Source organism: Musca vetustissima, unplaced genomic scaffold (assembly GCF_032173495.1).
Source record: "Musca vetustissima isolate MV318-11 ecotype Yass unplaced genomic scaffold, APGP_CSIRO_Mvet_v1 utg4859, whole genome shotgun sequence".
In the NCBI taxonomy this organism is placed as follows: Eukaryota; Metazoa; Arthropoda; class Insecta; order Diptera; family Muscidae; genus Musca; species Musca vetustissima.
Window position 1 is genome coordinate 193,548 of NW_026881021.1, and position 27,744 is coordinate 221,291.

Sequence of the window (27,744 nt, forward strand, 5' to 3'; positions counted from 1 at the left end):
ACAATTCTAAGTGAAAAAACAACACCGTTAATAATTTATCTTATCTGTGAATGAAACAAACGAATCGAATAGCAAAAGAAACCTTGTCATTGAAAAATATAATAAATACTTACAACAAAAACAAAATGTATTGAACAAACCCAAAAAGAGCAACAATTAAAAAGGTGTTTTTGAATATTTTGAATACTCTTTTTTGTTGTATTACAACAAGTGGCTTTGTCTATGAATGTAACTTCATTTGAACCGGCTAAATTGTGAAAATTAAATTTTGTTGTGAGAATTTGTAAGGTCATCAAAACAGCGACAACAACAACAGCAGCAATAATGGCCACCCAACGTCAACAACAAGATGTGGAGAATGGCCTGTATCCCCAATTACGCCACAGTCGGCCACCGCCAACACGCCAGGACACAGTGGATCTGGAAGAGATTCCCTTACGCGAAATGCCACCACAAGAACCCGAGGATCGTCGCAGAGTCAGAGATATTTTTGAACGGGTAGGTCAAACAGCATTTCCATCTGTAAATTAATTTTTCTTTGTTTTCATTGATGTCCAAGTTACATACAAACAAACATATATACATAATGCATTTCTCATGAATATATGGGTGTTTGTGTGTAAGTATCTGCTATGCATTTTCCAGTTTCACTTACAAGCCATTGTTGTTTTTCGTTCTTGTTGTTGTTGTTATTGTTTTACTACTTTAATTTCGTGATGTTTTGATAATGACTTTGTTGTATGTACTTGGAATATAGGAAGGCATTCATACACACAAGACAGACGGTATATGCCATTTGATTGTCTATATTTCTTTCTTATATAGATGTATGTATGTACGTACGTATGTGTGCAGCTAGACTGCCCATTCGCACGATGAGATGGGTATGGATGGTATTTTCCCTGACTCAAATGATTCATTCATTCATGACAACAACACAACGTACGACAGACAGGGATGGCAGTGCTTGAAAGAAAAAATAACTATTTGGCAGATTTCAAAATATTAGAGCTATGAACATAAATTTCGTTTTAACTATAATTAAACTACTTTTATAAACATGTATTTTATTTCGAATGTAATTTTTATACCCTTCACCACACTGTGGTACAGGGTATTATGTCTTTGTGAACAAATTGCACGTCACATTTATGATCCGAATTGGATGAAATTTGACACAGCTCATCTATTTGAATATGCATAGAATCACTTTGAAATTGGATATATGCATGTCAGATTTACATATTGATCCCATTAATATTTTATGTAAATTGCAAAGTCACATTTATATCCGATTTGGATGAAATTTGACACAGGTGTACTATTTGTCTGGAATGATGTGTTTGAAATTGGGAAAAATAGGTTTCGAGTTAGATATAGCCCCCATATATATTTTCGTCCGATTTAATGTAAATGGTGCACCAACGTCCCTATATATCTTTCGATTTGCACGGAATTTGGCATGACGTTCTGAATTATGCCTAGAATAATGTGTGTTAAGTATCGATTTTTGTCTGAGTGCCATTTGTTCACCAAATAATAGCCTTTTCCTCCGATCGAGATAAATTTTGGACAGAACACTGTCCAGATTTATATACAGCTCCTATACATAATTTTGCTCGATTTCACACAAATGGTACAGCAAAGAACCCAAATCTGCCCGATTGACATCCTGTTTTTCATAGATTGTTTAGTTCAAATATCTATGTAGTTCAAACATTTAATGTCATCGTGTCTACAGGATATTGTTTATATGAGTCCTCCTTGTATTTACCAACAGTGGTGAAGGGTCGGTTCCGCCTGAAACGAAATATGTAAATATTTTTCTTCTTAATAAAAACCTTATATGTTTAAAAAATGTGAACTTATTTTGATCGCCGTTACTATGAAGCATTTTCAGCGCTAACCTTAGATCAGGTTCCCTTCCAGCTGTCTTTCGTAGCTCAGTAGCTAAGGCTTTTGAACTTTCCTTACTGGTTTTATTTGAGTTTAGAGGCTCATCTCGTATTTTCCTATCATTTTTACCACATGTAGGCAAAGTTTACCTGATCATGAAAATATATGACATTGCACACTTTTCAATATACGAGCCTCTTAAATTCCGAAATTCAAAAATTCGACGTGAGTGATCCGACAGGAGGTCTTCGAAGTTATTCGTTTTATATAAGCAATATTTCAAAAGGTTTCTGTTTTAATCTAGATCAACTAGGTTATTGAATTCGCTTTTTGGGGGGGAACCAGAAGAAGTAGACTAAGGGGTCCCAGGTTGTGCAAGGCTTGGTTCAAATCTAGTATTCCATTCGGTTAATATAGGAAAATTTAATCCTTTGTGGGCATGGTACCAGAAGGAGAGGATCAATATGACCCATCTTCGAACTTGATATAGGCTCGGCATAGATAATAGGTTGTGCAAGGTTTGGTTTAAATTGGACATTCCATTCGCCTGATAGTTGATTTATAAATATAGGAATTTTTTTTTTATAATAAATATTTGAGAAGTAAAGTTTTTTTTAAGAATAATTTTCTAAACATTTATGGTGATATGAATTTTTTATAAAAATTTTTTTCCGAAATTATTAAATGGGATTTTTTTAAATTCATTTTCTAATACATTAGCAAATGCAGAATTTCAAGTAATCTTTTTCATTTTTCATGCTATGTAAATTAAAAAATTAAAAAAATATTTCGAATTAATAGAAATTGTATATTTTTTAAACACTTTATTTTGGATTTTTAAATATCCAAAATAGCCATCCATTTGAGCATTAAATTTTCTCATATTCATATTATTAATCATTAAATAATTTATTTTTTTTGTAATAAATTTCAATCACCAATAAATACAGTCGATAAACTCTTTCTGGTTGACCGCAAAACCATGCAGAACTTTTTTTTGCTTGCACGCGGTTGTTATTTTTAAAAGCTGATGATGCATAATGTAAACATTTTATAGCAACGATTTTTTTTTGTTTTCTTTTTTACGTTATCGCTCCGAATGAAGTCATAGTAATAAAGAAAGAAAGCAACAATACGAGTTCACAGCAATAACAACAACGTTGAAAAAATGGTAACAAACCTACTACCAAACAGGTTGTGCTGCTCTCCTCCAAACGGCTGATAATGAAATTCATGTGGATGAACCTATTTTTTGTTCTCCCTATTTTACCCCCTCCCCTCAACAACTTTTAGAAATTATAATGAAATTTGTTAAATGAAAAAAAAAATGTTACAGTTGCTAATAAAAGTATTTGTCAGAAATTTGATATGAAAAAATAATTAATTCTCAAAGGGAGCTACGGATTATATTTAAACTTTGCACATTGTAATATTTATTTCAAAATTGGATCAAGTTCGAAAATGGAGGATATCGGTGCACTGCTTGTGGTACCTCACACACACCTAGTTAGCGAACCGAATATCCAATTTCCGCGAAACTTTGTACAAAGTCCGCTTCTTGTGGTAACACCCACCCAGTGTCCCAAAATCAAACGAATTTAATGCCCAAAATTTGATCCAGATTTTAATTAGACAATAATAATAAACAAGGAATAATTGGACCTTCTTTGAATCATACTTTTCTACTTCACTGTTTGCCTTTTTTGTGTTATTATTATTCCTAGAAAGATAAAAAATACAATATTACAACAACAACAACAAATAAAAAAAACATTTTACCGGTTTGTTATTTGTTTTAATTTGTTCTACGCACACGGCAACACAGCGGTGCTATAAATGCTCTGGCGTTCTGATGATGATGAGTGTTGAAAAAAGGTAAATATTTAGATAAGAATTACCTAGGTGTCTTACCTTTAATCAAAGAGTCTACAAAATGTGACAGCTGACTAAAGGTGGACCACCAGCACCACCGCAATGTCAAAATGTTTGACATCTCTGATACTTTGTCGACATTCAAAAGAAAAGGTGTAAAGTTCTGCGATACAATGCTGAAATTTTAGGTGTGGAATGTGCTAGGAGGTGTTTTTTTTTTCTTTCTAAGTCTCAAGACGTCGGAGGTGTGTGACTGTGACATTTAAATAAATATTTGTTAAATAAACAAACAAACAAAAATCGAGGGCAAAAAACAATAATTTCAACTAAAATTTGCACAAATGTCTTTGGTTATTTTATTTAATTTAGTTTAGGGGAAAAGTGAGCAAAAAATAGGAACATTGTTATCATTTGCAGAGCTATGAGTCACACGATCTTTTTTTGTTTGTTTGAACATTTAATTATATATGCAAATATAACTCCAAAATAGGTAACCTGTGATATTGCAATGTTATCAGAATTTTAAAGGGGCCATTAATAATTATAATAATATGTACCTTAATCTAATGTTTATGTTCACTGAATGTCTTTGTATAATAAAAAGTTCGATCGAAACGAATTTTTATTTATACTCTCCTCCATGAGAAGGGTATTCAAAATGTCTAAAATTGGTGACTATGTCGAAGCATGCATCATCGTACAATATATGTTGTCAATTAGGTAAATATATATATATGTAAATATATATATATATATATATATATAATCGTTTAAGAATCTTTAATACAAAATGGCAGCGAGGAGGTTTATACCTACCAAGAACCGTGTAGCGAAGAGGATGGATGTATATGCCAAAATGCCGAATTGCTGCCATCTTGGTTAGAAAATCAACCTAGGGTCGTGAAAGTACCTAAAATTTTCAATCCCTTTTATGTGTTCAGATGGTTTTTATCGGGTAAATAGCCAGGGGGGGAGGGGGGGTGGTAAATACCAATTTGTTGGTATTTATTTGGGTATTTTCTATATTGAATAGGTAATACAACATCTTACACCCTATTTTCGTGTTTCTTTTATCAATTCAATTAATAAAGTATAGTTTTACTATACTTTAAACAGATGGGTAAATACCCATACTGTAAATAAGCTGGTCGAATCGAAAATATGAACTACCGCTATATTAATTAGTTCATATTATCGAGAGTTCACTGTATTTAGATCGCTGATATAGACCTCTTGACATTCGAATTTCTCTAAAAGGTTAACGGTCATTCCGATCACTTAAGGGAACCAATGTTTGTCAAGATTTGTAACTTTACACATATATAATTGAAGATTTAAAATAGAAGAAAAATAATTTACAAACAAATTTTGTTGTTTTGTTGTTGTTTTTTGTAATTAAAGAAAAGCCTTTATTTTTGATGGCGGGTATGATAACTCCTCACTGGAACATCGGAATCCGAAAATTCCAACGGTGTTAGCAAGAGTACATGTCTGGCTCTCGTATGAACTAGGATTATTGACTTCGCTCTAAAATTAACAAAATGGTGGACCTTTGAAAAAATATTTTTGGAAAATCGCCGATTTTTTACCAAAACCCAAGTTAAACCAGTAAGGAAAGTAGTAAAGTCGGACGGGGCCGACTATATGATACCCTTCACCACTATGGGTATATTAAACAGGACTATTAACATGAAATTGGTTGAAATAAAATATGTGATATTTATCTAAATGTGAATCTTCCTAGATCTATTCATAAAGTATGTAAATCGACTTCAAACAAATATAAACATTTCATCCGTTGGGCTATGTCTGTACTTCTAGAAAACGCAAATACGTAATTCTATGCTCAATTTTGTAAGTTGTGCAAAAATGTATGTCAATCTGACTACATGAGGAGTTTGATGCCCAATTTACTTGAAATCTGGCGAAAATATATATGGAAGCTCTATCCAAATATTAAGCGATTTCAAACAAACATGTCACAGGTTAGGTTATAGTAATTTCAGAACGTTTTGTTCCTATCAAGCTATTGGTTCCTTGGTGCGTCAATTACTTAAAATCAATCTATAATAAAATAGAGCTATATCTATATCTGGACCGATTTTCACGAAACAAGGCAGACATCACTCTAGGCTCAATTCAGTACGTTATGCCAAATTTCGTGCAAATCGAAAGATATATTGCGACTTTGGGGCACCATATATTGCGACTTTGGGCACCATGCCAAATTTCGTGCAAATCGAAGGATACGTTAAATACTTAAAATCAATCTATAATAAAAGGGAGCTATATCTATATGTGGACCGATTTTCACGAAAGAAGGCAGACATCACTCTAGGCTCAATTCAGTACGTTATGCCAAATTTCGTGCAAATCGAAAGATATATTGCGACTTTGGGGCACCATTTACATGAAATCGGACGAAACTATATATGGGAGCTATATAGAAATCTAGACCGATTTTCTCGAAACTTGGCAGACATCTCTCTAGGCTCATTTCAGTACGTTATGCCAAATTTCGTGCAAATCGAAGGATATATAGGGACTTTGGTCCACCATTTACATGAAATCGGACGAAACTATATATGGGAGCTATATCTAAATCTGGACCGATTTTCTCGAAACTTGGCAGACATCTCTCTAGGCTCATTTCAGTACGTTATGCCAAATTTCGTGCAAATCGAAGGATATATAGGGACTTTGGTCCACCATTTACATGAAATCGGACGAAACTATATATGGGAGCTATATAGAAATCTGGACCGATTTTCTCGAAACTTGGCAGACATCACTCTAGGCTTAATTCATTACGTTATGCCAAATTTCGTGCAAATCGAAAGATATATTGGGACTTTGGGGCACCATTTACATGAAATCGGACGAAACTATATATGGGAGCTATATAGAATTCTGGACCGATTTTCTCAAAACTTGGCAGACATCTCTCTAGGCTCATTTCAGTACGTTATGCCAAATTTCGTGCAAATCGAAGGATATATAGGGACTTTGGTGCACCATATACATGAAATCGGACGAAACTATATATGGGAGCTATATCTAAATCTGAACCGATTTTCTCGAAACTTGGCACACATCATTCTGGACCTAATTCAGTACTCTATGCAAAATTTCGTGCAAATCGAAGGATATAGAAGGACTTTGGTGCCCCATTTACCTTAAATCGGACGAACCTATATATGGGAGCTATATCTAAATCTGAACCGATTTTCTCGAAACTTGGCATACATCGTTCTGCACCTAATTCAGTACTCTATGCCAAATTTCATGCAAATTGAAAGATATAAAGGGACTTTGGTGCCCCATTTACCTTAAATCGGACGAAAATATATATGGGAGCTATATCTAAATCTGAACCGATTTTTATGAAATTTTACACACATCATTCTAGACCTAATTCATTACGCTGTGCCAAATTTCGTGCAAATCGAATGATATATAGGGACCGTTTACATTAAATCGGACGAAAATATATATGGGAGCTATATCTAAATCTGAACCGATTTTTCCCAATTTCAATAGGGTTCGTCCTTGGGCCAAATAAGTGACTTGTGCCAAATTTCATCCAAATCGGATCATAAATGCGACCTGTACTTTGTTTACAATTTAACATCTACAGACGGACGGACAGACGGACAGACGGACGGACGGACGGACATGCATAAATCGACTCAGAAAGTGATTCTATGCATATTCTCAAAAGGAACCATGTGTCTATCTCGTTTCCTTTTGCCTGTTACAAACATATGCACAAAGACATAATACCCTGTACCACAGTGTGGTGAAGGGTATAAAAATGAGGAAGATCTTCACCGATTGGCTTTATCCTAGTTCATACGATAGCTATACACTCACAGAGAAAAGTGTAAAAATTTGAAATCGAATGGGTTATTAGTTTTTGAGTTATCGTGCCCGCCATTCGCAAAAAATGTTCAGAGAAAAACGCGTTTAAAGTTTGAGAAGCCCTTCAGCCGTCACTTGATGCTGACACAATAAATCGGCTATATCTTCAAGAGTTCTTGAGATTTTCATTTGAAATTTTGTAGGCACATTCTATAACTAGTGTAGATTCGAATTATATCAACAAACTTTTTGACCCCGAGAATGGAGGGGGTCCCCTTAATTCCTGAGAAATTCCTTTGCCTGTAGCCTTTTACAGAGTGTTACTGGTCTTTATATATGTATTGCTCAGCTTTTAAACATAAATATATTATTCGGTATTCGAATTTCTCTAAAATACATTTTGTCGCTCAGATATCCGAAAAGATTCCCAGTCTCCAACTTCTTTGCCTCTAGATATTTTTTTACAGAAATTACTGGTCTTTAGCGCCCCAGTACACAATATTTGACCTTAAGATCCCTCATTAACACTTTAAAGAGTTTCCTATCTGTCTGGATCAATTTTCTCAGTTCGTATAACTGTCATATTTTGTGTAATGATTTACTTTGGCGGTTCATCTAAATAGGTTTCGTTCATTAGCTTTAGTTTATAATACTCCACTTATCAGCTGGTATATAATTCCGCCAACTACTTGATAAGAAGTCAGCTCGTCTACAAAGACGGTTTTCAACTCGTCTATAAAAGTCAACCTTCACATTGTCCAAAAACACCGACCGTTTTGAAAAATCTCGTCTAAAAATACAAGCATATGCTGGTCTATAAAGATTCCATCAGTTCCTTAGGAAACACTATATTCAGTTTGTATATCACGAATTCCATGTCACGCACTGTTACAGCGTGCGAAATATAATCGTTTGTTTAGTTAAGAAAAATTTGTTTCTGAAATTTCTTTCGCAATTTTTATTAAATAGTTTTACGCCTTTTACAATACCTGCTAATTTTTTTATGAATATATTTGTAAATGTCGGAGATATTAAGAAAAAATTAGCGTACGCACGCGCTACAAAATTTTCCCTTTAAAAATTGGATATCAGTTTCGATATTAAATTTCTGCGAATTGGCTGGAGATAAAATTGCGGATTTTTTTTACAGCTATAATGGGTTATTCAAGATTATATTGACATTCAATTTTTTTGAGAAAAAAAATTCTAAGATAAACTTTTTTAACTTTGAACACCGTCACGCACATGTTACACTCGTAACGCACTGTTACACACACATGTACTAAAAAAATTAAATTCAAAACAGAATGTTTTAAAAATGCTAGTTCTTATACCCCACACAACTATGTTGTCAGGATATTATAGCTTTGTGTGGCCCCAAGACCTTTGGTAAATCATTATACAGTTATGGACGACATTTTTGCCCGTAAATTCGGTTCTAAAGCAACTTATTGAGGAAGAATGTAACATGTGCGTGACGGATACAAATTTGTTCGATGGAGATAGAAGACAAACTTTGTTTTATTTGAATTTGTCATCTCAAGATCCACACATAACAGCATTATCAAAAAAAAATTTCTCATATTAGGTTCTGTATAGAAAAATATGCTAATTTTGTCACGCACGCGTTACATATTTTCTTACACTATTTAACTGCACTTACCACGGGATTCTCTTGGTATATGTATAGGTTTATATATATGTAATTCTTAGTAAGATATTACTTTATTTGAATTTAATATTTATTATTGATATTGTTTTAGCTAACAGCGTTCACACTTACGACAAATTACACTCTAAAACTAATAAAAATATGCCCAAGTTACTCTCCACGCGAAAATGGTACAACGAAAAGAAAAACTATGGTTATTTTTCAAAATTCAACTAAAAATATATTGTCCGGATTGCAAAGAATATTTCCTATATAATTTCATATCTCTCTTAACGAATTGATTTTTCACCTGTGTGGTTGACCTTTTTGTGGAATTCGTGATATAAAGACTCCCTCAGTTTGTCTATAAGGATTCCCATCAGAACGTCTATAAGGACTACATCAGTCTATAAGAACTGCTAGTTCGTCTGAAAAAAACTCCCATCAGCTCGGCACTTATTTGCTCAGCTCTACCCTAAATATTGAGATTTCTAATAGACGGATATGGCAAATCGGCATAGAATTTTATTCTAGGGTGAAAATGTATTGTAAAGGGCTATGGTGTGTATGACATTTAAAAAATTAATGCATTCTAAAATTTAATTTAAAAATACTCAGTAAGTCTCAGGTGTCAAATATAAATTACTTCGCACCCCAAACTCAATTATAAAAAATTCCAATATTTTTTCAATTACAACAACTTCTAGTGCACTTGTTTTGTAATATCTTGAAAAAATACAATTATTGTAGTTGCTGTTGTATATTTAATTTAATATGACTACTATTGAGGTTTTATATTTATAAAAAAATGAAAACGTGTTTACCTTAATGGGATTTAAATGCAAGCCCCCTCTACTCTAAACGGAATGTATGATTCAGAAATTAATGGCACACTCCCCGACTTCATCTCATCGATTGGAACTGCACACACGTATTTATATATCTACGTTTGTTTTGTTGAGTTAACTATTTTTAGACTGAATGATTGACTGGTCGATGCCACGCGATTAAAAACCCACATATTTTAATGGCGTTTAAATAATTTATATCGTTAATACAAATATTTTGACCCATATTTTTTAGATGATAGTTTAAATGCAGGAGAGGTGAAGCGTATTGACCGTTCTGTTTATAATTCTTTAATTATTAATGGCTAAATATGTATATACACTCATTAGAAAAAAATCTACGTACAAAAGATAAATTTATACAATTCGATAAATGAACAGGAAACATTGAAGTTTAGGGCTGGTCGTGGAATTTTGAAGTCTTAATTATAAAATGTATATATTTTTTGAAGAAGTCTATCCATACTTCCTTAAATATGGGATTTAAAATTTCCACCGGACTCTTTTAGAATAGTCTTTCACCTATGGACAGAAGCCCAAAACCACAAGTTCTCCTCTTTAAATTTTATTTGTGAGGGTACACATTTGTATCCATAGCTGACTCGTTAAACTCCTATTATCCCAAGCCACAATATCGGAGATTAAAACCCGCTGAAACCTCTGAACAATTTGTCCTTTCATCCCCAAGCTATGAGCCGAATTTTATTGGTTGGTTAGTGTTTTGTTCTATCGTAACACCTGTCGCCCCTCCCACATGGCATAAATGTTCATTGTTTTTAGTTTTTTTTTAACATTTTCAATTGTAGATTGATTGCATTTGCTATTGCGTTATTACCGAATATAGTCAATAAAAGTTGCGTGAATGAAATCAAGCTGAAATCTACAACAATACTATTTTTGGAGATAATACAAAAAAGTTGTTTGGTTTTTTTCAATCTGACATACTTACATAAAATACTACGTACACAGTGGGTATAAATATTTTGTGAAACTGAGAGCCGATCAAAGTTTCACAAAACTTTGAGCCGATCATAATTTGGTTAAAATCCAAAAATGGGACATTTCTTAATTAACGTTCTCTCCTGTTCCTGTTCTGTTGAGATTCCATGCTTCGGGTTATCTGAAACTTTTTCTTTAGATTGTCTATAAACGTTTTTTTATTCGATTACATAGCGTTCAGATCCCCTACTCAACTCATTGCATCGATTCACTGGTTTTCAGCGCGTCAGCATAGGAAATATCTGGTCGTCTATAAATACTCGCTTCTTCAGAACCACCTCTAGCTGGTCTATAAAGAACCGCTTCAGTTCGTCAATAAATACTCCCTTCTGTTCTTCTAAAAGACTCCATTCAGCTCGTCTATAAAGACCCCATTCAGATTTTCTATAGTGAGTCCCTTCAGATTGCCCTGTTCTGTTGATATTCCGTGCTTCGGATTATCTGAAATTCTTCTTTCAATTGCCTACAAAGGTTTCTTGGTTCGATTACCTAGCTTTCAGATTACCTACAATACACCCTGTCCTCAAATCATTATATATAGTCATTGGTTTTCAGCGCGTCAGTATAGAATATCTGATCTTCAGACCATTTTTCTGCTCGTCTATATATCTATAAAGGCTCCCTTCAGCTCGTCTATAAAGACTCCCTTCTGCTCGTCTATAAAGACTCCCTTCAGCTCGTCTATAAAGACTAAGAAGAATTTCTATAAGACTCCATTCAGCTCGTCTAAAAAGTCCCCATTCAGCTCGTCTATAAAGACTCCCTTCAGCTCGTCTATAAAGACTCCCTTCAGCTCGTCTATAAAGACTAAGAAGAATAAAGACTCCCTTCAGCTCGTCTATAAAGACTCCCTTCAGCTCGTCTATAAAGACTCCCTTCAGCTCGTCTATAAAGACTCCCTTCAGCTCGTCTATAAAGACTCCCTTCAGCTCGTCTATAAAGACTCCCTTCAGCTCGTCTATAAAGACTCCCTTCAGCTCGTCTATAAAGACTCCCTTCAGCTCGTCTATAAAGACTCCCTTCAGCTCGTCTATAAAGACTCCCTTCAGCTCGTCTATAAAGACTCCCTTCAGCTCGTCTATAAAGACTCCCTTCAGCTCGTCTATAAAGACTCCCTTCAGCTCGTCTATAAAGACTCCCTTCAGCTGGTCTATAAATACTTCCTTTCAGCTCGTCTATAAAGACTCCCTTCAGCTCGTCTATAAAGACTAAGAAGAATTTCTATAAGACTCCATTCAGCTCGTCTATAAAGTCCCCATTCAGCTCGTCTATAAAGACTCCCTCCAGCTCGTCTATAAAGACTCCCTTCAGCTCGTCTATAAAGACTCCCTTCAGCTGGTCTATAAATACTTCCTTTCAGCTCGTCTATAAAGACTCCCTTCAGCTCGTCTATAAAGACTCCCTTCAGCTCGTCTATAAAGACTCCCATTCAGCTCGTCTATAAAGACTCCCTTCAGCTCGTCTATAAAGACTCCCTTCAGCTCGTCTATAAAGACTCCCTTCAGCTCGTCTATAAAGACTCCCTTCAGCTCGTCTATAAAGACTCCCTTCAGCTCGTCTATAAAGACTCCCTTCAGCTCGTCTATAAAGACTCCCTTCAGCTCGTCTATAAAGACTCCCTTCAGCTCGTCTATAAAGACTCCCTTCAGCTTCAGCTCAGTCTATAAAGAAAGACTTCAGCTCGTCTATTCAGCTCGTCTATAAAGACTCCCTTCAGCTGGTCTATAAATACTTCCCTTCAGCTCGTCTATGAAAGACTCCCCTCAGCTCGTCTATGAAAGACTCCCTTCAGCTCCTCTATAAAGACTCCCTTCAGCTCGTCTATAAAGACTCCCTTCAGCTCGTCTATAAAGACTCCCTTCAGCTCGTCTATAAAGACACTCGTCTATAAAGACTCCCTTCAGCTCGTCTAAAAAGACTCCCTTCACTCCCTTCAGCTCGTCTATAAAGACTTCCTTCAGCTGCCTTCAGCTCGTCTATAAAGACTACCTGCATTCAGCTCGTCTATAAAGACTCCCTTCAGCTCGTCTATAAAGACTCCCTTCAGCTCGTCTATAAAGACTCCCTTCAGCTCGTCTATAAAGACTTCCTTAAGCTCGTCTATGAAAGACTCCCCTCAGCTCGTCTATGAAAGACTTCATTCAGCTCGTCTATGATCGACCCCTTCAGCTCGTCTATGAAAGACGCCCGTCAGCGCGTCTATGAAAGACTCCCGTCAGCTCGTCCAAAAAAGACGCCCTTCAGCTCGTCTATGAAAGACTCCCTTCAGCTCGTCTACGAAAAAAGACTCCCTTCAGCTCGTCTATGAAAAAAGACTCCCTTCAGCTCGTCTATGAAAAAAGACTCCCTTCAGCTCGTCTATGAAAAAAGACTCCCTTCAGCTCGTCTATGAAAAAAGACTCCCTTCAGCTCGTCTATGAAAATAGACTCCCTTCAGCTCGTCTATGAAATACTCCCTTCAGCTCGTCTATGAAAGACTCCCTTCAGCTCGTCTATAAAAAAGACTCCCTTCTGCTCGTCTTTGAAAGATTTCATTCAACTCGTCTTTATATACTCTCTTCATCTCCTCTATAAATGCTCAATTCAGCTGGTCTTCAGGTGTTGAAAAAATACTTCCTCATATATAAACAATACTTAGTTCGTATAAAAATACATATTCAGTTCCTCTATAAATATTCCTTAAGGACCACTTCGAAGAGCCACTTCAGCATCATTTTAAATACCCTTTTTAGTTAACATCTAAAACCCTCTAGACTTTCATTGCGTCTATCGTTGCTCTTAAGTTTTATTTTCTTCTAAAAACAATAAATAAATTTGCACTAACACTATAATTGTATACCGAACAAAAAAAACTCACACAAAATAAATTCCGAGTTCAATGAACCTCCCTTGGCTGGCTGGTGGTGGCGAATGAATGAAATCCATTCATTCGGCAGCACTATTATTTGTTTTGATTTGAATTTAATTTTCTTCTCACATACATATATTTGTTTTTTTTTCTCTCTCTTTACAGCATGATGCCGATGCTGATGGCAAAATTAGCATACACGAATTGAAGGGTCTAATTGAAGCTGGTCTATGCAGTGACATTCCCCAACATGTAGCTCAACAGATTTTGAAAATGTCCGATAGCGATAATAATGGCTATTTGGATTTTGAAGAATTCTATGTGATGTCGAAGCGCCACAAATGGATGGTACGCAATCTATTGGCATCATATTGTCGTATGGTTGTACCACCACCAAAACCCCTGGAGGGCGATGAAATCGATGGGGCTTATGAAAAACAAATGTCGATATGTCCGCCACCATTGACTATGGTGATATTTTCATTGGTGGAGATAATAATGTTTCTCGTCGATGTTATACATTTTCAGTAAGTATAGTTGGTGGATTTAAAAAATTATTGTTGTTATTGTTTTTATAATTTTTGTTTTCTTATTATTCTAATTAGAAATTCAGATGGTGTTCTGTGAATTATTTTGGTTGTTATTTTTTGTTTGTTGGTCATTTGTCCGTTTATTTTTAAGAGTCCAAATTCTGTTGTTTTTAAAGGTAAATAAAACACATAATAAGTTGTGGGAAAGAGGAAGGGGTATGTGCGATATGTACGATATTTGTTTACGATAAAATATTATCTAAATCCTCGTATGTAGGGAACATGTTGCGTGACCGTGACAGCCATACCTCAATAATGGAAATAATTCTTAAATAAAGAATAACCATTTCTAAGTATGAGAAATAGCTTTCTGGTGTAATTTCAACAATTAAGAAAATTATAAATAATCCGTAATTATAAATAATTAATAATGCATGTTCTTTTTTTGAAAAAAAAAAATGATGTATGATATACATAGGTATTGTATTTTTTGCTTCATACGAAACCACAGAATTATTATAATATAGATTCTCATGAATAAGTATTCAGTCTGAGAAAGAAATTCCTCACACATCTTTAATATTTGAAACATTTGTAAAGACTCCCATCACTTCGATTTCAAAGAATCAATTTGGATCTACTTTTGTGCTGGGACATACCCATCCATTCTTACAACATGGCCTAGCCAACGTTGTCGCTGCAGCTCGATACTTCTGAATATGTCGATGTCCGAGAATAGATGGTATAACACATGGTTCATTCGACGGCGATATTTACCGGTGACGCAGATCGGGTCATAGATCTTTCGGATAATTTTTCTCTCAAACATTCCAAGAGCTGCCTCATCTGCTTGCGCAAGTACCCATGCTTTTGATATGGCAAGAGGTAGCCTTGTTTCTAAATTGCTTACTTAGACCATGGTAGCATCTGTTGACCAATACTATACTTCTCCGTATCTTAAAACTGATGTCATTTGTTTTGTTTATGGCGGTACCGAGATAGATGAAATCTTTGACTATAGTTTTCAAGTTCCACAGTTGGTCGGAGTCTACTGGACGCCTTGCGCCTTGATGCCATTAGCTTGGTCTTCTCGCCATTTGCAGCCAGTCCCACTTTGGTAGACTCTTTCTCAATTCGTTCAAAGATGGCTGTTACCACTCGCAATGTTCGACCCATTATGTTGATGTCATCGGCGTGGGCGAGTATCATGCGTTGTTTGGTGTACAGTGTGTCTTTTTTGTTCACTTTTACATCCAGCAGGATGTTAAAAAATTCACACGACAATCTGTCACCTTGTCCAAATCTTTGTCACCTTGTTTCCCACTTTAACTACTGACCTTGTGCCAGTTAAAGTTATCCTTCATTGCCGTACTAGTTTTGCAAAAATGCCGAACAGCATTTCTTTAAACACCTCTTAACGGATTGGGCTTTCGATTGCGGTTTTATAGCCGATGAATACGTGGAATGTGTTGATGGGTATTTCGTTGATCTTTTCCAGGATCTGGTGTCAGATCCTGATTTCACTCGGGCCAATGGTGGATTGCCAGGTCTGAAGACGCATTGATATGGTTCAATAATATTATTGACCATTGGCTTCAGTCGTTCACACATCACGCTGAATAGCACTTTATATGCGATGGGAAGGAGACTTGTTCTTTGCCTCCTTTTTGTGCACTGGACACAGGATGCTGAGGTTCCCATCATATGGCATGCATTTCTCTAGCCAAATTGTATTAATCAGCTGGTGCATGCTTCTGAACTGAATCTGACCACCGGTCTTTAATAGTTTGGCTCGATATGCTCCCACTCACGTTCTTTTTGTTCTTTCCTCTTTTTTCGGAAAATACGTTTCTCCTCTCACCTTTTTTCCGCTAATTCAGTCTCGCATTACGTTTTGCTACTGTCTGCAGGGTTGCCCTATACTCTGCGTTTTTCATATGAGTAGCATTTCGACACTCCTGATCGTACCACGGATTTCTTGATGGTGGTCTTTGGTACCCAAGTGTTGCTTTTGCTACAGTTTGTAGGGTGAGGACAATTCATTGCCATTGTGCTTCTATACTATTATTGAGACAAGGCGTGCTTCCGTCAAGCAGGTGGATAAGTTGAGCGGAGTAGGCTTCTGCCATCTGTTGTGTTAGACCGCACCTTTGCTGCTACATTAAGAGCGAACCTTGGCTGCTACAAGGTAGTGGTCCGAATCGATATTCGCTCCTTGGATCGATCGAACATCTCAAACAGTGGATGAATGCCTTCAGTCTACCACAACATAATGATTTTGATTTCTCGCTGTTTGATCGAGTGAAATCCAAGTGACCTTGTGTATATCGAGATGTTTGTATCTGATGCTGCTAATTACCATGTTTTTTGCTGCCGATCAACCTCAATGCCCTTGTCGGATGTTTATTCATGGAGGCTGAACATTCCCCAACATGTAGCTCAACAGATTTTGAAAATGTCCGATAGCGATAATAATGGCTATTTGGATTTTGAAGAATTCTATGTGATGTCGAAGCGACACAAATGGATGATCCGCAATCTATTGGCATCATATTGTCGAATGGTTGTACCACCACCAAAACCCCTGGAGGGCGATGAAATAGATGGGGCCTATGAAAAACAAATGTCGATATGTCCACCACCATTGACTATGGTGATATTTTCATTGGTGGAGATAATAATGTTTCTCGTCGATGTTATACATTTTCAGTAAGTATAGTTGGTGGATTTAAAAAAAATATTGTTGTTATTGTTTTTATAATTGTTGTTTTCTTATTATTCTAATTAGAAATTCAGATGGTGTTCTGTGAATTATTTTGGTTGTTATTTTTTGTTTGTTGGTCATTTGTCTGTTTATTTTTATGGTTCCAAATTCTCTTTTTTTGGAAGGTAAATAAAACACGTAATAAGTTGTCAGAAGGGGTATGTGCTAGGTACGATATTTATTTACGATAAAATATTATCTAAATCCTCGTATGTAGGGAACATGTTGCGTGACCGTGACAGCCATACCTCAATAATGGAAATAATTCTTAAATAAAGAATAGCCTAAGTATGAGAAATAGCTTTCTGGTGTAATTTCAACAATTAAGAAAATTATAAATAATCCGTAATTATAAATAATTAATAATGCGCGTTCTTTTTTGAAAAAAAATGATGTATGATATACATAGGTATTGTATTTTTTTGTTTCATACGAAACCACAGAACTATTATAATATAGATTCTTATGAATAAGTATTGAGAAAGAAATTCCTCACACATCGGTAAATCTGTCTTTAACATTTGAAACATTTGTAAAGACTCCCATCACTTCGATTTCAAAGAATCAATTTGGATCTACTTTTGTGCTGGGACATACTCATCCATTCTCACAACATGGCCTAGCCAACGTTGTCGCTGCAGCTCGATACTTCTGAATATGTCGATGTCCGAGAATAGATGGTATAACACATTGTTCATTCGACGGCGATATTTACCGGTGACGCAGATCGGGTCATAGATCTTTCGGATAATTTTCCTCTCAAACATTCCAAGAGCTGCCTCATCTGCTTGCGCAAGTACCCATGCTTCTGATATGGCAAGAGGTAGCCTTGTTTTTAAATTGCTTACTTAGACCATGGTAGCATCTGTTGACCAATGCTATACTTAAACTGATGTCATTTGTTTTGTTTATGGCGGTACCGAGATAGATGAAATCTTTGACTATAGTTTTCAAGTTCCACAGTTGGTCGGAGTCTACTGGACGCCTTGCGCCTTGATGCCATTAGCTTGGTCTTCTCGCCATTTACTGCCAGTCCCACTTTGGGAGACTCTTTCTCAATTCGTTCAAAGATGGCTGTTACCACTCGCAATGTTCGACCCATTATGTTGATGTCGTCGGCGTGGGCGAGTATCATGCGTTGTTTGGTGTACAGTGTGTCTTTTCTGTTCACTTTTACATCCAGCAGGATGTTAAAAAATTCACACGACAATCTGTCACCTTGTCTAAATCTTTGTTCGGTATTGAAGGGCTCCGAAAGTTCCTTTCCGACTTTAACTACTGACCTTGTGCCAGTTAAAGTTATCCTGCATAGCCGTACTAGTTTTGCAGAAATGTCGAACGGCATTTCTTTAAACACCTCTGAACAGATTGGGCTGTCGATTGCGGTTTTATAGCCGATGAATACGTGGAATGTGTTGATGGGTATTTCGTTGATCTTTTCCAGGATCTGGTGTCAGATCCTGATTTCACTCGGGCCAATGGTGGATTGCCAGGTCTGAAGACGCATTGATATGGTTCAATAATATTATTGACCATTGGCTTCAGTCGTTCACACATCACGCTGAATAGCACTTTATATGCGATGGGAAGAAGTCATTTTCCTCTATAGTTGGCACATATCGTCTTGTCTCCTTTTTTGTGCACTGGACACTGGATGCTGAGGTTCCCATCATATGGCATGCATTTCTCTAGCCAAATTGTATTAATCAGCTGGTGCATGCTTCTGAACTGAATCTGACCACCGGTCTTTAATAGTTTGGCTGCTGCTTTTTTATTCTTCAGCCGAATAATTTCTATTCTGACCTCATCTTGGATAGGTGGTATACAGTCTATACCATCATATCTTATTGGTTCTGGGGTATCTTCTTCACCGACACTATTTGATACCAAAAGCTTTTCAAAATGCTCCTTCCAGATCCTCAGCACGCTGTCTGTATATGTGACCAGGTTTCCTTCTTCATCTCTACAGGAGGATGTTCTGCTACAAAGACGACGGTTTGGCGTTTGAATCGTTGGTGAAATTTCCGGACTTCATTCTCACTCCTGCATATCTCGATATGCTCCCACTCACGTTCTTTTTGTTCTTTCCTCTTTTTTCGGAAAATACGTTTCTCCTCTCACCTTTTTTCCGCTAATTCAGTCTCGCATTACGTTTTGCTACTGTCTGCAGGGTTGCCCTATACTCTGCGTTTTTCATATGAGTAGCATTTCGACACTCCTGATCGTACCACGGATTTCTTGATGGTGGTCTTTGGTACCCAAGTGTTGCTTTTGCTACAGTTTGTAGGGTGAGGACAATTCATTGCCATTGTGCTTCTATACTATTATTGAGACAAGGCGTGCTTCCGTCAAGCAGGTGGATAAGTTGAGCGGAGTAGGCTTCTGCCATCTGTTGTGTTAGACCGCACCTTTGCTGCTACATTAAGAGCGAACCTTGGCTGCTACAAGGTAGTGGTCCGAATCGATATTCGCTCCTTGGATCGATCGAACATCTCAAACAGTGGATGAATGCCTTCAGTCTACCACAACATAATGATTTTGATTTCTCGCTGTTTGATCGAGTGAAATCCAAGTGACCTTGTGTATATCGAGATGTTTGTATCTGATGCTGCTAATTACCATGTTTTTTGCTGCCGATCAACCTCAATGCCCTTGTCGGATGTTTATTCATGGAGGCTGAATTTTCTGACGGTGGAGCCAAAAATGCTTTTCCTTCCGATTTTTGCATTAAGATCTCCTAGCAGAATTTTAATGTTCATGGCCAAGGCAGCGCTCATATGATGTTTCTAGGCGCTTGAAAAAAATGTTTTTGGTCTGTTCATCTTTGTCTTCGGTTGGAGCATGGGCGCAAATAAAACTGATGTAGAAGAACTTGACTTTTGTACGGATTATAGCAATTCGCTCATCTACTGGAGTGAATCTGGCTCTTTTATTCTTCTGTTAACCATAAATCCCCAGCCAAATTCATGTGAGTTATGATACATTCCGTAATCATCTGATTTACTTACTCCAGTCCTTTTCCATCGCATTTCCTGCAAATCTCTGTTCTTCGGTTTGATTATAAGACATTAGTTCGCCTATAATATGACGATATGCGAGAATAGATAGTGTGAAACATTTTCAGGCCTTCAGATGTTTATGAATTCTCCCTGGTGTTATGTTTGTCTATGAATATTCAGAAGAATTCAGTTCGGCAGAACTGTCTATAATGAATTTCAGTTCCTTAGCTTTCCAATAAAGTGCCCTTGACTTCAGCTAGTCGATCATGATCTCTAGAGGGTTTGTGCGTCTAAAAAGTTTACGAGACCTTCAGCCTGGTTACTTTTCAGTGGCTTTTTTCAGTTCTACATACACAGATATAAATATTTCCTGCGTCAGCTTTTATAAACTAACGTATTTTTTTCTTTTCCTCTCCTTTCAGAGATGATCCAGACAACAATCGACGCATTGGCGAGAATACAAATGGTCCTGCCGCAACTCTGTTCATTTATAATCCATACAAACGTTATGAATCGTGGCGTTTTGTCACCTATATGTTTGTACATGTCGGCCTAATGCATCTCTTTATGAATTTGATTATACAAATTTTCTTGGGCGTGGCCTTGGAATTGGTGCATCATTGGTGGCGTGTGGCCTTGGTATACTTGGCTGGTGTGGTTGCCGGTTCCATGGGTACATCATTGACAAGTCCAAGAATTTTCTTAGCCGGAGCATCGGGTGGGGTGTATGCCTTGATTACGGCCCATATTGCCACTATTATTATGGTAAGTTGGAAAACATGACGAAGAAATTTGAAAAAAAAATATTAAAAATGTTTTTGTTTTTTTTTTTATTTTTTGCAGAATTGGAATGAAATGGAATATGCCATTGTCCAGCTATTTGTTTTTCTTATATTCTGCCTTACCGATTTGGGTACATCGATATATCGTCACATTACCGATCAGCATGATCAAATTGGTTATATGGCGCATTTGTCGGGTGCCATTGCCGGGCTTCTGGTGGGCATAGGTGTTCTACGAAATTTGGAGGTACGCCGCTGGGAACGTATTCTATGGTGGATTGCTGTTATCTTCTTTTTTGCCTTAATGATGACCGGTACACTGATACATATATTTCTCCCGGACTATTTTCCCCGACAAGAGTATTTTTAAGTTAATTAACTAATTATTTTGAAAGATAGAAGAGCACAAACGATTTACTTATTTATAACAATAATAACATAATACATATATAAAGTGTATTTAATATTTTTTTACCAATGTATTTGTAAGATTAAAAAGCATGTATGTGTATGTACAACGAGATAAATATAAATATAAATATATTTTTTATACCATAATATTTATAATTAGCTAATGCGTATTTAAAGAAATACCTACCACGCTTCTGAGGGAAGACATGATTCAGTGAAAATTCGAGTATTAGATCAATAATTGAAAGCATTAAATATATAAATTGAGATTTATGTTATCATGTTTTCAGAATCTATTCCCCTCGCGATAATAACAATCAATATTTGAAAAATGTTCGAAGCACCAAAAGAAATCGAAAATATTAACATGTTTTCAAAATCTATTCCCCACCCCCATAATAACAATAATTTTATAAAAAATGTCTATAAAACCAAAGTGCCTTTGGATTAAAGCAAATAAGAAAACAAATGACAAACTTGCTTTTCGTGTTCAACTGTAATCTTTAAAACTATATACTATTTGTGCGAACAATGTTGTAAAGAGATCAACAAATCACAATTGAAAAATGTGCTATACAAATAAATACATAACTACTTTTATATAAATTCTAATTTATAACTGTATTGCAATTGGCATACCAATTTTGTGTGACACTGTTAGATTTAAGGAATTTACTTGTAGACATATACAAATACCTTTTTTTTGTAAAATTTAAATATGTTTTGCATATATATTTTTTGTCTTTATGTATTTATTTTTTTTTTTAATAAAATATATATACTTTTTGTATAAAACCAAATATTTTGCAGCTCAATATATTTTTTAAAACTATAGATCATACTGCCTATGAGTTTATCATAATAATAATCGAGTTCACCAAATTGCAATTCAGTTAGGTTTTTCTATAGAAAATTGCAATTCAGCTAAGTTTTTCAATGGAAAATCTTAATTATCGTGAAAAAGTCTTTAGAGATGTTTCAATGTAAATTAAAGCCATTCAGCGAAGATTTTCTGTAGTAACTTGCAATTCAGCTAAGTTTTTCAATTGAAAAACTTAATTCAGCTGTGTTTTGATATGAAGTAGCACTTCGTAGCCACGTTTTAATGTAGACTAAATCCATTCAGCTAAGTTTTTCTGTAAAAACTGCAATTATACTAAGTTTTTTATTGGAAAACCCCAATTCAGCTGTTTTTATCAAGAAAAAATCTCTTTAGCAAGGTTTTAATGTAGGCTAGAGCCATTCGGCTAAGTATTTCTATAGAAAATCAAAATTCAGCGAAGTTTTTTGATTGAAAACTCAATTCAGCTATGATTTAATAAAGAAAATGTCTCTTTAGCAAGGTTTTAATGTAGGCTGGAGCCGTTCAGCTAAGTATTTCTATTGAAAATCGCAATTCAGCTATGATTTAATCAAGAAAAAGTTCCTTAAGCAAGGTTTTAATGTATACCAAAACCATTCAGCCAAGTTTTTCTATAGAAAATCGCAATTCAGCTAAGTTTTTCAATAGAAAAATGCAATTTAGAGGAGTATTAGTATAGAAAAATACAATTTCGCAACGTTGACTTAAAGAAAAACAGAATTTATCTGCGTTTTACTATAGAAATACCTAATTCAGCTACGTTTTAGTATAGAAAATCTTAATTCAGCACACATTCGAAAAAAATTTATTAAAAAGCAACGAGAAAGAAAACTAAACCCCGTTGTACAGAACAGGTGCAGTTTTCACTTTGGCGTATGTACTCAAGAAGTACAAAGCCGATATTATTGCATTAAAGGAAATGCAATGGACAGGGACTCGCGTAAGTAAATCAGATGATTACGCCCTGTATTATAGCTGCCATGAAACGAGACATGAATTGGGCTGTGGATTTATGGTTACAGGAGAATAAAATACCTCCTCTCCTGATTCACTCAAGTAGATGAGCGAATTGCTATAATCCGTATAAAAGCGAAATTCTTCTACATCAGTCTTATTTGCGCCCATGCTCCGACGGAAGGCAAAGATAAACAGACCAAAGACATATTTTACGAGCGCCTAGAAACAGCATATGAGCGCTGCCTTGACAATGACATTAAAATTATGGGAGATTTTAACGCAAAAATAGAAGGGCAAAAATATTTTTGGCCCCACTGTTGGAAGAAACATCCGACAACGGCATGCGGTTCATTGACTTCGCGGCAGCAAAAAACGTGGTAGTAGGAGCACCAGATTCAAGCATCTCGATATACACCAAGCAACCTGGATTAAGCGGCGAGAAATCAAATTGGTCATATTGTGAAAGACGGTAGTCATTCATCCAGTATTTTAGACGTTCGATCGAAACGAAGAGTGAATATCGATTCGAACCATTACCTTGTGGTTCGCACCCGTCTTAATGTAGTAGCAAAGGTGCGATCTAATGTAACATGGAAATTCGACATCGAAAAGCTGCAAACACAACAGATAGCAGAAGCCTACTCCGCTTTACTTACCCACTTGCTTGACGAAAGCACTCCTTGTCCCGATAATAATACAGAATTGCCCATTCCCTACAACTTACCCACTTGCTTGACGAAAGCACTCATTGTCCCGATAATAAAACAGAATTGCCCATTCCCTACAAACTGCAGCAAAAGCAACACCAAAGACCACTACCTAGAAGCCCGTGGTACGATCAGGAGTATTGTAATGCTACTGAGTTGAAAAACACAGCGTATGGGGCAACCCTGCAAACGGTAGCAACACGTAACGCAATGGAGAATTATCGGAAAAAAGGAGAGAGGAAACGAATAAAACACCAAACCGAAGGCTTTGGTGCACGATCTGGAAGGAACATTTTGCAAAGCTTCTGGTATCAAATAGTGAAGTGTATACCACATAGCCAAGATGAGGTCAGAAAGCAAACAATCGGCTGAAGAATAATAAAGCAGCAGGTGCCGATGATGTCAGCCGAACTATTCAAGACCGGTGGATAGATGCTGTTCAGGAGCATGCACCAACTGATTAGTACAATTGGGATAGAGGAATACGAACGAGGAGTGTGAGTGTGAACGACTGAAGCCAATGGTCAATGACATTATTGGACCATACCAATGCAGTTTCAGACCAACATTGACCAGATTTTCACTCTGCGCCAAACAGAACTTTGGAATTTGAGAACTACAGCTTCGATGTAGTCAAAGATTTTATATACCTCGGTACCGCCATAAACAATACTAATGATATCAGTTTTTAAATTCAGAGAAGAATAGTGTTGGTCAACAGATGCTACTATGGCCTGAGTAAGCAATTCAAGAAAAATGCCACCTCTCGCCGACCAAACTCACACTCTACAAGACGCTGATACTACCTGTGCTGTTATATGGATCTGAAGAATGTTACTTGTGTAAGTATGTAGGTATACCGGGATATGTCCTAAACTTCAGGGAGATTACGTACACTGTCGTAGCGTCTTTCAAGCAAATAATAACGTAGATTTTTAAAGAGACGTTTACGGGTTGCTGTCCCAAGTAGAATTCTGGATTTCTAAGAAATTGTTGTGAGGGATTATACCTACTAAAATCCCACTGTGATCTTATGAATATATTCTGAAGAATTATTACCATAGTATAAATATACCTTAAAAATGTAAATTTCTGGCAGATTTTTTAAAGAATATATCTGAGGGATTATCAGAACTAAAAACATGGATTTTTAAAGAGGGACTATCGGAACAAAAAACCTTTGTTTATGAAGAATATTTTTTATAGGAACTTACTTAAGGGAAGAATTAAAGCTAAAAAACTTGAATTATTAACGAATATTTTCTTTAGGACTGTTAGAACTAAATCCGACGGACTTCAGATGAGGATGAAACGGCTAAGTTCACCACCTCTCTGTTGGGGAAAAGTGCCTAAGGAGGAACAGAGGTGAGCTTTTTTATGGTATGGGGAAACTACAATTTTGCCTCCCGCAAGTAAAAAAGGAAAACAGACAACAACAGCAGGCGCTAAACATGGTGCATATAAATCTGCATTATTGTAAAGCAGCAGCTGCTGAGCTGCTGCCCACCCTCTTATCCATAAACACGGACATTGCGCTCATCCAGGAACCATATCTCCACAAAAATAAGGTGACTGGCTTGAGGGGTGTTTACCGCCTCTAAGGGAGAGAAGGTAAGAACCTGTCGACTAGCTAGAAAATAACTAAATTTAATGCTTCTTTCGAATTTCAGCACTCTAGACGGCTAATTGTCTCTGCCGTCTATATCCCATAAGAGGCCCCTGACCCACCCGGACTGAATGTACAAAACCATATGGAGGCTGTGAGAAACATTGGCAATCCCGTCATTGGATGTGACGCCCATCACTTCCACTTGGGTAGCAGTGACACCAATCCAAGAGGATAATCTTAGAAATAATCTTAGGATATTTAATAGGGATAATACAGCAACGCTCGTAAATAGAGTAAGAGTCACACAAACCCTCACACATATGGACGACTCTGGGTTTACGAACTGGAGAGTATCTGAAAAATGCTCCTTCTCGGACCATAAGATGCGAATTTTCCAGATTCCTATTTCCGGAGGAAAACCGAAATCTTATAGGAATCCTTGGAAGATAAACTGGGATAAATGTAAAGCTAAAACAGCATCCACAACACTTGGTCGGAAAGATTGAGGATGTTTTGAAAAACTGTGAACGATGTCACAGGGACTCTTCTGAGTGCTTAAAGGCTTCTTGAACTTTGATAGGCCCTGGGAGGAAATTTCAGGCGGTATGGTGGTATGGTTCAGGTAAAGGTAGTAAGACGAAACTTTGTACAGATTGGGACCGTTACAGAGAACAATTCAATAGGCACCAACCAGAAATCAAGAAGGCTAATCGTGAGTCTTAGGTGTGCTATAGCGAGTCAATCGAAGGGGTGAACGAAGCGGCCATATTCTGCAAAGTAATATTTCAAGATCCAAAATCTATAGGTAGTATTAAGCGAAGCGACGGAACGTGGACTAACTATGGCAGAGAGACTCTTGATCTTCTATCATCAACCACTTTCCTAGTTGTATAGACCATCTTTGGGTGGAGTCACATCCAGCCCTTTCCTTAGAAGCAAAATACCTTGGTACAATCCTTGACCACAAACTAACGTGGAAAAGGAATGTTGAGGAACGCACTACTCCTGCTACTACTCTATAGGTAAGTGTTGGGGACTAAAACCGGAGATCATACACTGGCTGTATATAACGGTTGTACTCCCCATTCGTACATTGGCTGCTTTTAGGGTGGCAAGGGGTAAATAAGTATACACTGCTGGCCAAAATGAGTGATGTACAGCGATCGGCGTCGATCCTGATTACTGGAGCGCTAAGAAGTACAAAACAGGCAACCTTGAATGCAATCCTGAATCTCCAACCACTGGACTTTCTGGTTAAATTCCAGGCTGTAAGATGTGAACTGAGGCTACGGTAAACGGATGCCTGGAAATCGCTGAACTTTGGCCATGCTACTATCCTAAACACAATGTCAGTTTGTGACCTTCTAGAGAGGAGTGCTCACATGAGTGACTATACTCCCTTTCATAAAAACATTAGAGTTTCTGGGCAAGTGGTTCTTTAACTCTGGTCGGTCTGTCGATATTTACAGACGGGTCGAATATGGAGGAATGTAATGGTGCAGGTGTTTACTCGACAACATAGGACCGCTAACTATATACGTCGATAGTCGGGCGGCCCTTAAGGCACTTACGTCTTGTACTATTAACCCAAAAGCGGTTCGTTACTGCAAGGATGCTCTACATGATATACAACAGATAGTAAAATTATGTTGGGTTCCAGGACACAGTAACATAGAAGAGAATGAGATAGCCGATGAGCTTGCTCGAGGAGGAAACACATGATCAGCGGAATTTGGATGCAAGAATTCAAAAATCACCTGGGATGCTTTATATGAATTAGGGTCTTCGGGACGTCTTTATCTTTATCAAAGCGTTCACCTTACAAAAGTAAACACTGTGTAGTGTAAACATGGCAGAACACCTGCGCACCCATGGCCCAACCTCTCCGTAGGCGCCTGACTGAGGATATATGTATATCTGTCGGCAACACCGACTGACATTTTTACTTGTTTTTATATTTTTATTTTGTTAAAAATATACATTTCTTTTATTTATGAAACAAAAATATGTTACATTTATATACTGACAAACACATATGTACAAAAGTATATACGCAATGAATTATTTACAATATTATGTACAAAAACAAAAAAAATAAAATTTGGCAAACATTAAACATAAAATAACAAGTGTGATGGGAAAAACGGT

At 36.6% G+C, this 27,744-nt stretch overlaps 1 protein-coding gene across 1 annotated transcript; it reads left to right on the forward strand.

Annotated features, from left to right (window-relative positions):
• The first annotated feature begins 324 nt into the window (after positions 1-324).
• Positions 325-21,423, forward strand: LOC133327078 (protein rhomboid). The gene is made up of 4 exons (XM_061535653.1): positions 325-498; positions 14,141-14,502; positions 20,691-21,033; positions 21,112-21,423. The coding sequence occupies exons 1-4, from the start codon at positions 325-327 to the stop codon at positions 21,418-21,420; spliced, it is 1,188 nt and encodes a 395-aa protein (XP_061391637.1). The 3' UTR covers positions 21,421-21,423.
• Positions 21,424-27,744: the final 6,321 nt, after the last annotated feature.